Source organism: Nannospalax galili, unplaced genomic scaffold (genome assembly GCF_000622305.1).
Source record: "Nannospalax galili isolate Female #2095 unplaced genomic scaffold, S.galili_v1.0 scaffold8, whole genome shotgun sequence".
NCBI classification, from domain to species: domain Eukaryota; kingdom Metazoa; phylum Chordata; class Mammalia; order Rodentia; family Spalacidae; genus Nannospalax; species Nannospalax galili.
This window is the reverse complement of record NW_008358318.1, coordinates 1,296,722-1,310,879: the sequence shown is the minus strand read 5'-3', so window position 1 is coordinate 1,310,879 and position 14,158 is coordinate 1,296,722. Positions and strand designations below refer to the sequence as shown.

At 39.0% G+C, this 14,158-nt stretch overlaps 1 protein-coding gene across 6 annotated transcripts in view; it reads right to left on the bottom strand.

The window, feature by feature from the left end:
* Window positions 1–14,158, bottom strand: part of Nf1 (neurofibromin 1) — a 314,026-nt gene that overhangs the window by 195,182 nt on the left and 104,686 nt on the right. For all 6 annotated transcript variants that reach the window (XM_029557899.1, XM_029557898.1, XM_029557900.1 and 3 more), the window contains exons 14-16: window positions 11,286–11,399; window positions 3,759–3,838; window positions 1,640–1,763 (exon numbers count right to left, since the gene is read on the bottom strand). In XM_029557899.1, coding sequence (XP_029413759.1) covers window positions 1,640–1,763; window positions 3,759–3,838; window positions 11,286–11,399 — 318 coding nt within the window. The remainder of the gene's footprint in view (window positions 1–1,639; window positions 1,764–3,758; window positions 3,839–11,285; window positions 11,400–14,158) is intronic.

The window sequence follows — 14,158 nt, the reverse complement described above, 5'->3', positions numbered from 1 at the left end:
TGTAGCTGTCCTTCCACTGAAGTTGTCTTTTTTCTTTTTTCAATATATTTGTTTGAATTTTTGTGCATTTCAAACATCTTAATCATATTTAGACTCCCCTATCTGCACCCTAACCCCCATCACCAGATTTCATACATTCTGTCATATATGTTAAGCCTATCCAGTCAAACATTTAAGTATTTGTGCCCAGATGTCCCTTGGTGCAAGTTCATCCACTGGAGTCTAGTCAGTCTATCCAGTCACTCCCTTAAAGGAACTCAACTCTCCCTTACCCAGCAGTAACCCATTGCCAATAGTTCCTTAGCTAAGGTTGGGGCCTGCTGCCCATGTCCCCAGTTCTATGCTGTTTTTTTTTTTTTGTCTGATTGAATCAGTATGGGTCTTGTGCATGCTGTCACCATTGCTGCAAGTTCATATGAGCAAGTCCCCAGAGGCCTGAAGGCCTCTGTTTCTTTAAGTTCATGCACCAACCCTGGCTCTTACAATCTCTTTGACCCCTCTTCCACAATGGTCCCTGAGTCATGGGCTAGCGAGGTTTAATATAGGAGTCCTATACAAAAACAAAAGGATTTCTCAAAGCTGTGACTTTTAGGACTGGATGAAAAAAAAAAAAAAAAAAAACCTCATTAAATCAAGTATTCTTTAAACTATGACATGGGGCTGGAGAGATGGCTCAGCGATTAAGAGCACTGACTGCTCTTGCAGAGGACCCGGGTTCAATTCCCAGCACCCACAAGGCGGCTATGAACCATCCTTAACTCCAGCTCCAGGGGAATCCGAAGCCTTCTTCTGACCTCTGCAGCACTGCACGACACGGGTGCACTCACATACATACAGGAGATACACTCATACACATAAAATTTAAAAAAAAAAACAAAAAACTATGACATAATTAAAAACTTTTAAAAAGAAACATGGGGCTCTTTCCTACTCCCCACAACGTCACCATGTTCTAATAGTTCAGGATCAGAAACTAATTCCAAAAGCAAAAAGACTCCTGATCTTTTTGAAAGATGAAATCATCTCCCAGACCAACAATGTTGGGGTGCTCTACTATTGAGCTATATCCACTGTCCTCATTTGAAACAAGGTCTTAAAACGTAACCCTGGCAGGACTGGAATCCACTATATAGCCCAGGCTAGTCTCAAATTCACTATCCTCCTGCCTGGTCTACACAGTACTAAAATTATAGGTGATATGCCACCATACCCAGGTAAAAGATGAAATCTTTATGAGAAGCATACAAAATAAACCTAGATTGGGAACCTCTTGTCTTTAGCTTTTCAAAAGAAAATTATTCCCTGGACTAGCCTAGCTGAGATCCAGTTTCTATGTATGCACTTAAAAATAAAGAAAAAGCATGTTCTTTGACCTACTGTGAGGCCTCCCCTGTTCATAGGTCTGCCCCAGAGCCCTGTTTAATTAATCCAGAATTATCAACATTCAGATTATATAGCCAAAGCCTTAGAATATTAAATACTGAACTGCCAGGCCTTGTCTTCTGCATTTGTATTTCCCTTAAGACCTCACTGAGGAAGGAACTGAAATAGGATCTAATCTAGCTAGCAAAAAATTCCTTAATTTGTCCCATTACTATTCAAAATATTTTTCCAATTTAAGAAATATCATTGCACTTACCTTATTTTTAAGAAGAAATTTATTCCTGCAGATCAGAATTTCCCGTAACCACTTGAGTATTTCAGTGCTACTAAGCATTTGATGGCTAGTTAATTTCTTACAGATGTAAAAGAGCATTTGTGAACTGTAGTAACATAAAGGTCATTGTTACAAAATCATCAAGAACCTCATACAGATATAATTATACATAAGAATGGCATTCTTTCATAATGGATATAAATTTAGAGAATTTTCCTTATTGGTGGGTTTTAACCAAATGGTAACAGCACCAAAATCAAAGTAAGTATATAGGTTATATTTTAAAAGCAAGTACTTGTAAGTACCCTACTCTCTAAATTTTATCTCAGAATTCCATCCTGGCAGTGGGCATAAGAAGAAACCATAAATCACATGTACAGAAGAGACTGTATGTATGCAAACAAAGTACTCTAGTCTTGAGTCAGGTCTGCAAACCACTGCTTACAGGCTCTATGGCAGCCATACCAGCTTTTATAAATAAAGTTTTAGTAAAATACAGCCATGCCTATTCATTCCCAAGTGATCTATGGCTTCATTCTTGCACCAAAAGTAAAAGTGAGTATTTATGACAAACAGAATGACCTGGGAAGCCTGACCTATTTCTAGCACGTTAGAGAACATGTTTACTGACCGTCTAATATGACAGGCACCAACTATGCACATGTAGCTACTTGAGCACTTTAAATCGAGCACTTTAAATGAGGCATGTTCAAATTGAGATGTACTTTGTTAGACACACTAAAAAATTTAAAGACTTTATGAAAACAAACATAAAATAACTCATTAACAATTCGTATGTTGAAATAATATATATAGAAAGTTAAAAGGTACTATTAAAATTAAACTTATCTGCTTCTTTTATAATGTAGCAACTAAAAATTTTTAATTACTTATGGATCCAATGATTATATCATTACTAAAAGTTTAGGATTTAACTTAGCTGCTAGGTGATTTAGCATAGCCATGCCTACACCCATGTGTAAACTTGAGGTTTACACATTTAAATTATTCTCAATGTGGTCCTTTCATGTTAATGATAATCATTTATTTAACCTCAGAAAATATACAGTGGAATTCTGTGTGTGTGTGTGTTTTGTTGTTGTTATTTTGAGACACTATGTAGCCCTGGCTGGCCTGGAACTGCCTCTGCCTCCCAAGTGCTAGGATTAAAGGCATGAGCCACTATGCCTGGCCTGTATATATATGCATTTTTGTCTTGTAAATATATATCCTTTTTAACTTAATAATTAAAAGCACTCATATTTACAGAAGATTGATGGCATACCATAGTCCCCCTGCTTCTCAGTGCTAGGATTTGAACCCACGTTCTGATGCATGCTAGTCATATGCTGTACCACTGAGCAATACTCAAGCCTAGAAAAATCTCAGTTTTAAAACTAAAAGCTAAGTTACAAAATGTTAACACTTTAGGCTTGTAACTATAAAAGTTTATTAAAAACACCGTTGTAACTACATAGAAGTATGAATCAGAAGATAATACACTGAACAGCAGAACTTGCAGCAGGGTGATAAAAAATTAGTACTTTTTTTGGTCTTTTTGAGACAGGGTCTCCCCATAGCACCAGTTGGCCTGGAACTTGCTTTGTAGAACAGGCTGGCCTTGAACTCAGAGAAATCTGCCTGCCTGTACCTCTCGAGTGCTGGAACTAAAGGTGTGCATCGCGCCTGGCAATTAGCATGATTTTTAAATTTTATTTTCTATATTGTTGTGATAGTCTTACATCTAAAACATTCTAATAATAATTCAAATGAAATACAAAATTATAAGGCCTGGAACTTGCTTTGTAGAACAGGCTGGCCTTGAACTCAGAGAAATCTGCCTGCCTGTACCTCTCGAGTGCTGGAACTAAAGGTGTGCATCGCGCCTGGCAATTAGCATGATTTTTAAATTTTATTTTCTATATTGTTGTGATAGTCTTACATCTAAAACATTCTAATAATAATTCAAATGAAATACAAAATTATAAAATTTCTATATATAAATGAATAAATTTTATGAGATAAATATTATAAAACTAATATTTCAATTAAAGACAAAATTAAAATTTTAAACTGAATTAAAAATTTGAGGTACATATACCTAATCTCCCAAAATGTTTCTACAGGAGCATCAGGATTCCACAAATCAATGCTATCTAACTGATGAAGAACCAGCAAAGCCTGAAATTTAAAAGAGAGAAAATTCATTGAAAAAAGTTTAGAAAAAAATAACACTGGAGTACATCTGTGTTGTGTAATTATGGCACTGAGATAAAAACAAACTTTAAAAATATTTTGTCTTCTCATTACTATTTTCTAACCATGTTATGTGTGTGTATGTATGTGGGTTTGTACATGTGAGTGCAGTGCTGGAGTCCAGTCTGCTGTGAACCACCCAATGCTGGTGTTAGGAATCGAACTCGGGTCTTCTGGAAGAGCAACACTCTTAACCACTGAGCCTTATCTCCAGCCCCTGAAAACAAACTTTTTGAGAACAACCTTGGGAAATAATTCTCTAGAGCACAGCAGACCCAGAATGAAATCATGTCATTCCTATCAATTTTACTCTATGTGACATCCACACAGAAAGCTGTGAATGAATTTGGAGTAATATATAAAAACTGCTTTAAGAAATAAACAACAGCCGTGTGTGGTAGCAAATGCTTTTAGTCCGAGCACTCAGGAGGCAAAGGCAGAAAGATCTCTGTGAGATCAAGGCCAGCCTGGTCTACATTGTAAGCTTCAGGCCAGCTGAGGCTACAGGGAGACCCTGTCTCAAAAACAAACAAAAGAAATAAAATTAATTCATTTAATAATAAAGAATTCTAAGGAAAAAAGTTCATTCCCAAGTAAGAAGGGCTCCTCCAAAATTAACATACACAGCAAAATTAACTTGCATAATGACACACATAATGAAACACTAAGTAGAAATAAATCTGCTTATCACAAATTTTTGACAGAAAAAAAATAATTTCTTCAAATTGACAGATGGGAAAACAAAGCAACTTCAGGTTCTATAATAGCTTATTCATTTAAAACTATTTCAAGAGTATTAACAGGAGTTAAATTATTCATTTTAAATATATAACTACTAAATAAATATGCTATATCATAAATTAAAATCAAAGGTATGAAAGAAAAACATCCTCCTTCCAACCTACTCAAGCTTAACTCTAATTCCACAATGTTTCCTAGTAGCTGACAAATTCTGCTGATCTTTGTTCATTTTTTCAGGCAGTGGTTTCTTTTGTTTTGTTTTTATTTTATTATTTTTTATTTTATGTGCATGAGTGTATTGCCTGCATGCATGTAAGTACACCTGTGTCATGAAATGCCCATGGAGTTCAGAAGAGGGTGTTGGATCCCCTGGAACTGGAGTTCCAGACAGTTGTTAGCTGCCATGTGGGTGCTGGATATCAAACCCAGGTCCTCTACAAGAGCAGCCAGTGCTCTTAACCCCTTAGCCATCTTTTTACCCCATTAGAGGTTCTTAACTCCCCCTATTATTAAAACTTCAATGAGATGCTATTTGGAATAAATGAATGACTTAATTTACAGTTACCATGTCAAAGAAAGACAACAGAAATTAAAATTCAGTTTTATCATTACTGTACAAACACTTGGTATAATTACTGGCACTTCATGTTTTTCAAATGACACAGTCTATATTTTTAATAAGATTTTTTGCTTAATATGAAAGAAAATTAGCCTTTTTTCCATTTCAATGTGATTATAGTCCTTGTCGTGTCCTCTTCTGCTTTAATTTTCCATACAGCCATGTGTCACTTGATTGGGATACTGCCTAAGAAGTGCCTCATGGGTGACTGTCACTATGCCAACATCACAGAGCATCCTGACATCAACTAAGGTGGCTATGGTGTCATTAGACGATAAAATCTGATGGGAAACACCATCCTATTTGTGATCTGTTATTGATAAAAATATCATTATGCAGTCAGTATATGGCAACATATTTCAAGAAAGCTGTAAATGGTCTGCTCATCTGATATTTTCTAAATATTTTCAAATATTACTGATTCCCATAGATTTCAATGGACGTTTAACAGTCCACCAACATGAAATACCATTCTTGTTAAATATTAACCCATTCTCTTATTAGTGAATAATTAAATTTCTACTAATATTCTCCTATTATAAATAAGAGGAATAAGTATCTATGTAGATAGCTTTTTCCTTTTGAGATATATACAGAAGGCAAAAAAACAAAACAAAACAAAAACCCCACATAAGAACCACCTGGATGAAAACAATCAAAATATTTGAACAGATTCTTCCAAAAAGAATGCAGGGAATGTAGCAATTTCTAGGAGGCAGGGCAGTGCACACACAAGCACATGAGTACACAATGGTTGTTAAAAGTTTTCTTAAAGGTTTCAAATACTTCTACCCTGAAGCACACAGGGTATGAGTAGTCGAGCAAGTCTGGAGCTTATAGCTCAATGAAGCTTTTAATCTATGAACCTGAATTACCTGGCACAACACTGCCATGCAGACACCTTTCACACCTTGCCTCCCAGTCACTAGCTCTGTGTAGTAGTCATTGTGATTTCCAGTGCCATCGATTATTTTGCTATTTTGCTTGATTTTAAACTTTTATTACATAAAGGGAGCCAACAGCATGTTTTGCTTGTGTCTGGTTATTTTCTTCTTTTTTTTGGTCTTTTTGAGACAGGGTCTCCCTGTAGCCCCAGCTGTCCTGGAAGTCACTATGTAGACCAGGCTGGCCTTGAACTCACAGAGATCCGCTTGCCTCTGCCTCCCGAGTGGGATTAAAGGCATGCGCCACCACGCCCAGCCCTACACACGTCTTTAAAAAAAAAATTGTTTTGATTTTATGTCTATTGTCTGCCTGTATGTAAGTGCACCTCTGCTGTGCACTACCCACAGAGGTCAGAAGAGGGCATTGGATCCCCTGGAACTGGAGTTATGGATAGTTGTTAGCTGCCATGTGGGTGCTGTGATTTGAACCCAGGTCTTCTGTAAGAACATTCAGTGTTCTTAGCCTCTGAGCCATCATCTCTCCAGCCCCCAGATCTTTCTTTCTTTTCTTTTCTTTTTTTGTCTTTTTGAGACAGGGTCTCCCTGTAGCCCTAGCTGGCCTGGAACTCACTATGTAGACCAGCCTGGCCTAGAACTCACAGAGGTGTGCCTGCCTCTGCCTCCCCAGTGCTGGGATTATTTTCATTCAGTATTATGACTGTGAGATTCATCCAGTTTTAGCAATCATCAGTAGCTCTTTTTTTTTTCATTATTACATAGAATTCAATAGAATGAAATAACAAAAATTATTTATCTATTCTATTGATACATTTAAATGGGTTCTAGTTTAGAACAGATAAAACAAATTATATTACTGACAGCCTTGTATATTTTAGTAAACAGATAAATTCATTTCTATTGGTTCTATATCTAGGAGTGAACTGTTAGGTCCTATTTAGCTTTAACAGACACACACACATTTAAATAAAAATAAAATCCATCTTTAAACTCTACTATACTAGGCTTCTGAGGTTAGTGTTTATATGTCACACTGTTTATCTTTGTACTATCTTCCAGTGTCTTATATCCAAGCTATGTCCCTTGTGAAGACCACATGGTAAGATTTCTGCATTGGCTGGAATTTACCCAAGGGAAATGAAAACATCTGTTCACATCTTAGAATTGTATATAAATGTTCCTAGAAGTTGCATTCAAGTATGTAGACCAGGTCAGCTTCAGACTCAGAGATCTGCCTACCCTTGCTCCCCCTGCCAAGTCCCAGAAATTAAGGCATGCACCACTGCATCTAGAAGAAGCTATATTTCTTTCTTTTTTTTTGTCTTTTTGAGACAAGGTTTCCCTCTAGCCCCCACTGACCTGGAACTCACTATGCAGATCAGGCTGACCTCAGTCTCACAGAGATCCACTTCCCTCTGCCCTTTGAGTGCTGGAATTAAAAGCATGAGCCACCACACCCAGCTAGAAGCTATATTTCTTTTTAAAAATATTTTATTCAGCCAGGTGCACGCCTTTAGTTCCAGCACTCGAGAGGCAGAGGCAGGCGGATCTCTGTGAGTTCAAGGCCAGCCTGGTCTACATAGTGAGTTCCAGGACAGCTGGAGCTACAGGGAGACCCTGTCTCAGAAAGATTTAAAAAAAAAAAATTAGTCGTTATTTTTATTTTATGTGTATGAGTGTATTGCCTGGATATGTGTAAGGGCACCAGTGTCATGGATGCCTGTGGAGGCCAAAGGAAGGTATCAGATCCCATGGAGTTACAGACAGTTGGTAGCTGCAAAAGGTACTAGGAACTAAACTCTAATCTTCTGAAAGGGTAGCAAGCACTCTTTTGCTAGATCATGTCTCCAATCCACCATGTCTATTCTTATTACTAAATAGTACAGAGGATAATTCAGAGCTGTATTTTTGGTATTTTAAGAGCCAAAAGCAGAAACATAAATGTCCATCAACAGAGAAACAAACTGTGTCATACTCATATAGTAGGACACTAAAAATAAAACAATATACAAAATAATACAGCTACAGCAATTATGCTGAATCAAAAATATAAACAAAATGTAAACTGTGATTTCATTTATATAAAATACAAACTAATCTGCAGTAACAGAAAGCAGATCAGAGGTTACAAAGGAGGCAAGGGCAGACAAGGGCAAGAAGAGACAGGAATGGCAAAGGAGTACAAGATTAAATTACAGCAACAATGGATGTGTTTATCTATGAACAATCAATGGAATATCATTAACAATCAGCAAAAAGGAGCTAACACATATGCAACAACACACATGAATCTAAAAAAAACCCACTTCCTCAGTAAAAAAATTATAATAAGGTGGCATTCACTGAATTCTACTCATGAATTTCAACTTTCTACAACATAGTGACAAAACCAGACCAATGATTGTGTAGAACCAGAGGCGGAGTATTAAGTGCAAAATGGGAACTTTTGGGAGTGAATAGAAATATTTTAAATTGTATCATATGGAAACTGTACTAATTTTACTTAAATTGAAAATGTAAGCCAGGCATGGTGGCACACCCCTTTTAATCCCAGCACTCTGGAGGCAGAGGTAGGTAGATCTCTGTGAGTTCAAGCCCAGCCTGGTCTACATAGTGAGTTCCAGGACAGCTGGAGCTACAGAGAGACCCTGTCTCAAAAAGACCGAAAAAAGGGCCGGGTGTGGTGGCGCATGCCGTTAATCCCAGCACTCTGGAGGCAGAGGCAGGCAGATCTCTGTGAATTCAAGGCCAGCCTGGTCTACATAGTAAGTTCCAGGACAGCTGGGGCTACAGGGAGACCCTGTCTCAAGAAGACCTCCCCCGCTAAAAAAAGTCAACTTTGTTCACACAATAATTAAAAACAGATAATAAATATCAGCAAGGATGCAGAAGTACCACTCATTCATTGCTAGTAGAAATGAAAAATAATGCAGTCGCTTCAGCAGCATTATTTATAGTAGGCTCAAATATAAGCAGACCCCAAAAGTCTATCAATTGATGAATAGATGAACAAAATCAATATCCACACAATCAAGTATTTGGCAGTAAAATGGGATACAGTACTGATTCATGCAACAATATGAATAAACCTTGAAAAATCTTAAGTAACCAAATGTAAAAGGTAACATACACCTCCATTTACATAAAATGGCTAAAAATCAGCAAATCCAGAGAGATAGGTAACAGACTAACATAGGTAACTAACTAACCTAGAGATAGGTAACAAGGGAAGGAGGAGGACAGTGGAACAAAGGGAGACTTCTTTTTAGGGTGATAAAAATGTTTGGGTGTTAGTGGCGACAACTGCACAATTAACATGGTTATACTAAAGTCACTGAAATATACACTTTCAAATGATGACATTTATGGTATGTGAGTTGTCTGAATCTTAAGATGAAGACATTAAAAAACTCAGGTACTGGGAGATGGCTCCATGGGTAGGAGTGTTAGCTATGAAAACATGAGGACCTGAGTTCAAATCCCCAGCACCTACATTAAATAGCTAGACATAGGGCCAGGTGTGGTGGCACATGTCTTTAATCCCAGCACTCAAGAAGGAAAGGCAGGACGATCTCTGTGAGATCGAAGCTAACTTGATCTATATAGCAAATTCCAGGCCAGCTTGGGTTACAGGGAGATCCTGTCTAAAAAACAGGGGATGGGGGTGGTCAGGGAGAAGAGATGGCTCAGTGGTTAAGAGCACGGGCTACTCTTGCAGAAGATCCAGATTTGGTTCCCAGAACCCACATAGTAGCTAACAACTGTGAGCAACTCCAGTTCCAGAGGCTCCAATTCCCTCTTCTGGCCTCCGTGGGCACTATACACACAGGTGCACATACATACATACAGACAAAACATTCATACATATAAAATTAAAATAAAAATATTTTTAAAAAAGCTAGACACAGCTACATGCAAACCAGTAAACCTAGCATTGTGTGAAGCAAAAACAAGAGGATCACTGGGACTTGCTGGCTGCTAGTCTACCTCTAGGTTCAATGGGAGACCATGTTTCAAGGAATAAGGCAGAAGAGTGGTACAGCAGGGCATCCACTATCCTCCTCTAGCCTCCCCATATACCCACATGAACTAGATACACACAGATATCCCCCCACACATATATGCCCAACACAAATAAAAAAAATTCAAGAAAGTCGACTATAAGAAAATTTTAAAAAATTTTTAGTAAGCATATTGAGACTTCAAAGACAGCCTGACTTATACAGTGAAGCCTTATCTTAAACCAAAAAGCTAGGTGAGATGGCTCAATGGGTAAAGGAGCTTATTCTGTAAGCCTGAATTCAATCTCCAGAACTCATGTAAAAGTGGAAGAGGAGGATGGACTCCACAAAGTTGACCTCTGACCTCCAAAGACAGGCTGTTACATGTGCACCCATGCACAGACACAGACACACACATGCACACGTATACGCAGACTCCAGTAAGTTCAAGAGATTTTTTTAAAAAAAAAAGGAAACCATAAACCTCCAAAAATTTTTACACAATGTAACCCAGGCACAACATGGCTTGTTGTGACACACAACTGTAATCTCAACTACTCAGAGGGCTGAACCAGGAGGACTGTTAGGCTCAAGATTTGGGAAACTAGCCTGGACAACACAGTGAGATCTTTTTTAAAAAACAGAATTTGTAGGGGTTAGATAGATGGCTCAGCTGGAAAAGGTACTTGCTATGCAAGCTTAGTGACCCGGTTTCAATTCCTAGAACTCACATAAAAGTGGAAAGAGGGAACCAACTCCACAAAGTTGTCTCTCTGACTCAGTCTCACACACACACACACACACACACACACACACACACACACACACACACACACGGGGCGGGGGGAAGAGAGAGAGTTAAAAAAATAACTGGTTTTGTTGCTATCTACAATATAAAGCAAATAAATGTCTTTTTTACCCATGTAGGTGGTAAAGCAGCATATAAACAGGAACATGTCATTTCGAGAACAGACATCCATTATTTATTGAAACCATGTATCCAAAAGAACATCAAGAAAGTACAAATTTTTTTAGATAATTAAGTACCTAGAAAAAGAATCCATAGTTTCAATCTTTCCTTCAAGAGCCTAGACTTAGCTTCCCCTTACCTCCATTGCTTCCTGAGCAATCTCTGGCATGTGTGACTGAGGGACCAGTTGGACAAGTCCTGTAATGAGTTCTGCTGTACTGCCTTGAGTTTCAGGACCCTGTTTTCTTGGATTCTGCAAGACAAAAGTAAACCAGTTGAAAAAAAAAAAAAGAAAAAGAAAAAGAAAAAGAATTAGGATTATGAGGAAGAGGGTAAAGAGCAACTGCAGACAGCTATTTTCCTTAATGATGAAAATGTTCTAGAATCAGTTCAAGATGAAGACTATAGAACCTTGCAAACTACTAAAAACCACTGTACTATACACTTTGAAGTGGATGGGGGAACAAGTAAGGGGGACTGACCCCATGGCCTCATAAATACGAAGCAAGCCACAGTCCCAGCCCTGAAATGATGATTTTATGGTGTGCAAATTATACCTCAATAAAAATACCCATTTTTTAAAAATCAAAAGGTTTATTAAGAGAAGTCACATCTTGTCAGGCATGGTGGTGCACGCCTTTAATCCCAGCACTCAGGGAGGCTCAGGAGGCAGAGGCAGAGCCAAGCCTGGTCTACCTAGTGAGTTCCAGGCCAGCTGGGGCTATAGGAAGACCCTGTTTCAAAAATATGAGAGAGAGAGAGAGAGAGAGAGAGAGAGAGAGAGAGACTGAAATTGATCCATATCTCTATTTATTAATAAAAGTATCATCCAAGTAGATTCCTAATTAAAAACACACTAACTTTTCAATTACAAAACTATCTGAGGCCAGAAGTACAGATCATTAGAATGATTGCCTACCATGTACACTGCTCTGAGTTTAATTCCAGCACCACAAGAAAAAAAAAAAATCAGTATGAGCGGTAAATAAAAAAGGTCCTATTCAAACCCATAGTACTGGGCTCAGGATGTAGCTCAGTTGGTGGAATGTTTGCCTATACAGGAAGCCCTGGGGTCAATCACCAGCACCACATAAACCAAGCATGGTGGCACACGCCTGTAATCCCAGGACTTGGGAGGTGGAGACAAGAATCAAAAGTTCAAGGTCACCTTCCACTATATAATAACTTGGAGGCCAGCCTGGGCTACATGAGATTCTGTCTCGTAATAAAATAAAGTCCACACAGCTGGTGTTAAAGAACTAGAATCTATACCTCCAGTGAACTAATCTTCAGTTGTTGTAGAAAAACCTTACATAGTAAGCACAGAAAATGATAGCTCTTTATAAATGTGAATGTCTACCTTTTTATAATAAAAAAACTGTATTTACTTAGAAGCATTCAGAATGTCAACAAAACAGCTGCAATTTTTTTTTTTGCAATTACAGAGTGGTATTCAGTTAACAGAACAATTATTTTCGTATAAGCTGCATCAGAGACAACTGAAGATGAAAAAAACTACCGTCCCCACATATAACTAATGTGTGCTGTGCACCAAGACCCTGCTTTAAAGTTCCATGCAGGTTTACAACCCCACACTGTACCAGGCAAGGTCAGTGGCTATTGAAAATACCACCAGGACAGGGCTATCTAAAGACACATTCGCATTCGGTGGTGTGTTAACTATACAAAAAAAAGACACTGTGCAGTTTAGAAACAAATCTTACATAGCCTTAAGTTTCAATCTTTTTCTTTAAAAGGAGTTGCATACAGGGAGTGTCCTAGCCTGTTTATCCATTGCTGTGACAAAATACTCTGCCCAATACCAACATGAGGAGGAAAGGGTTATCTCAGCTTACATCTATCTCCCAGGTCATCAGGGAGCCCAAGGCTGGAACTCAGGGCAGGAATCTGGAGGCAGTAGCAGAAGCACAGGCCATGGAGGAATGCTGCTGCTTACTGGCTTGCTGCCCTGGCCCCGCTCAGCCTGCTTTCTTATGTAACACAGGCCCACCTGTCCAGGGATGGCACCACCCAGAGTGGGCTAGGCCCTCCCACACAGTGGGCTGGGCCCCCCCACATCATTCAGTGATCAAGAGGCTGCACCACAGACATGATTCCCCAATTGAGGCTCCCTCATCCCAGGTGTGTCAAGTTGACACTAAAGATATCCAGCACAACTGACCCCTTGTCAACTTGACACACAAACATATCACTATTAAACCATAAGCTTTCCAATTCTTGTCCCCAAGATATATTAACATTAATACTACAACATAAGTCAGTACAACCTTTAAAACCCCACAGTCCTTAAAAACATCCAAACACTTAAAAGTCCATAGTCTCTTTTAAAAGTCTCTTAACTGTGGATGGGTTTCTGTAAAATCCAAAACAAGTACTGTCTTATTTCAAAGGGAAGAATTGGGCATACCTAAGCAAAACCGAAGTCCAGTAAAGTAGCTCAAGGTTGGACATCCGGGATTCACTCACGATCTTCTGGGCTCCAAAGGGTTCTGGCAGCTCCACTTCTCTGACTCTGATGTCCACAGCACACACAGCTCATCTAGCAGACCCAGGCCAGCTCCATTCCAAACCTGCCACTGCCCTTGGTGGTTGTCTCACAGTCCTGGCATCTCCAAAAAGCTGGGGTCTCCACTGAAACTGAGGCTGCACCCTCACCAATGGCCTCTTCTGGCCTCTCGGGGTGCAATGCCTCAGATTCTCTAGACCCCTTCAATCCTGGGATCTTCACTGCAACTGAAGCTGCACTTTCACCTATGGCCTTTCCTGGCCTCTCAGAGTGCCAAGCCTCAGCTGCTCTCTGTGACCCCTTCACACTTTCAACACCAGAACCATGCAGGAGACTCTAGTCCTGCTTCCAGCTAGAGACAGAGGTTCGGGTCCCTTCTGTGTGCTGATCCTGAGGAAATACCTCCCAGAAGATTTCACCACAGTGATGCTGCTCTCTTGTTACTTACAGCTGATTTTTCAGCCCCAGCTAACCAGCATCAATTA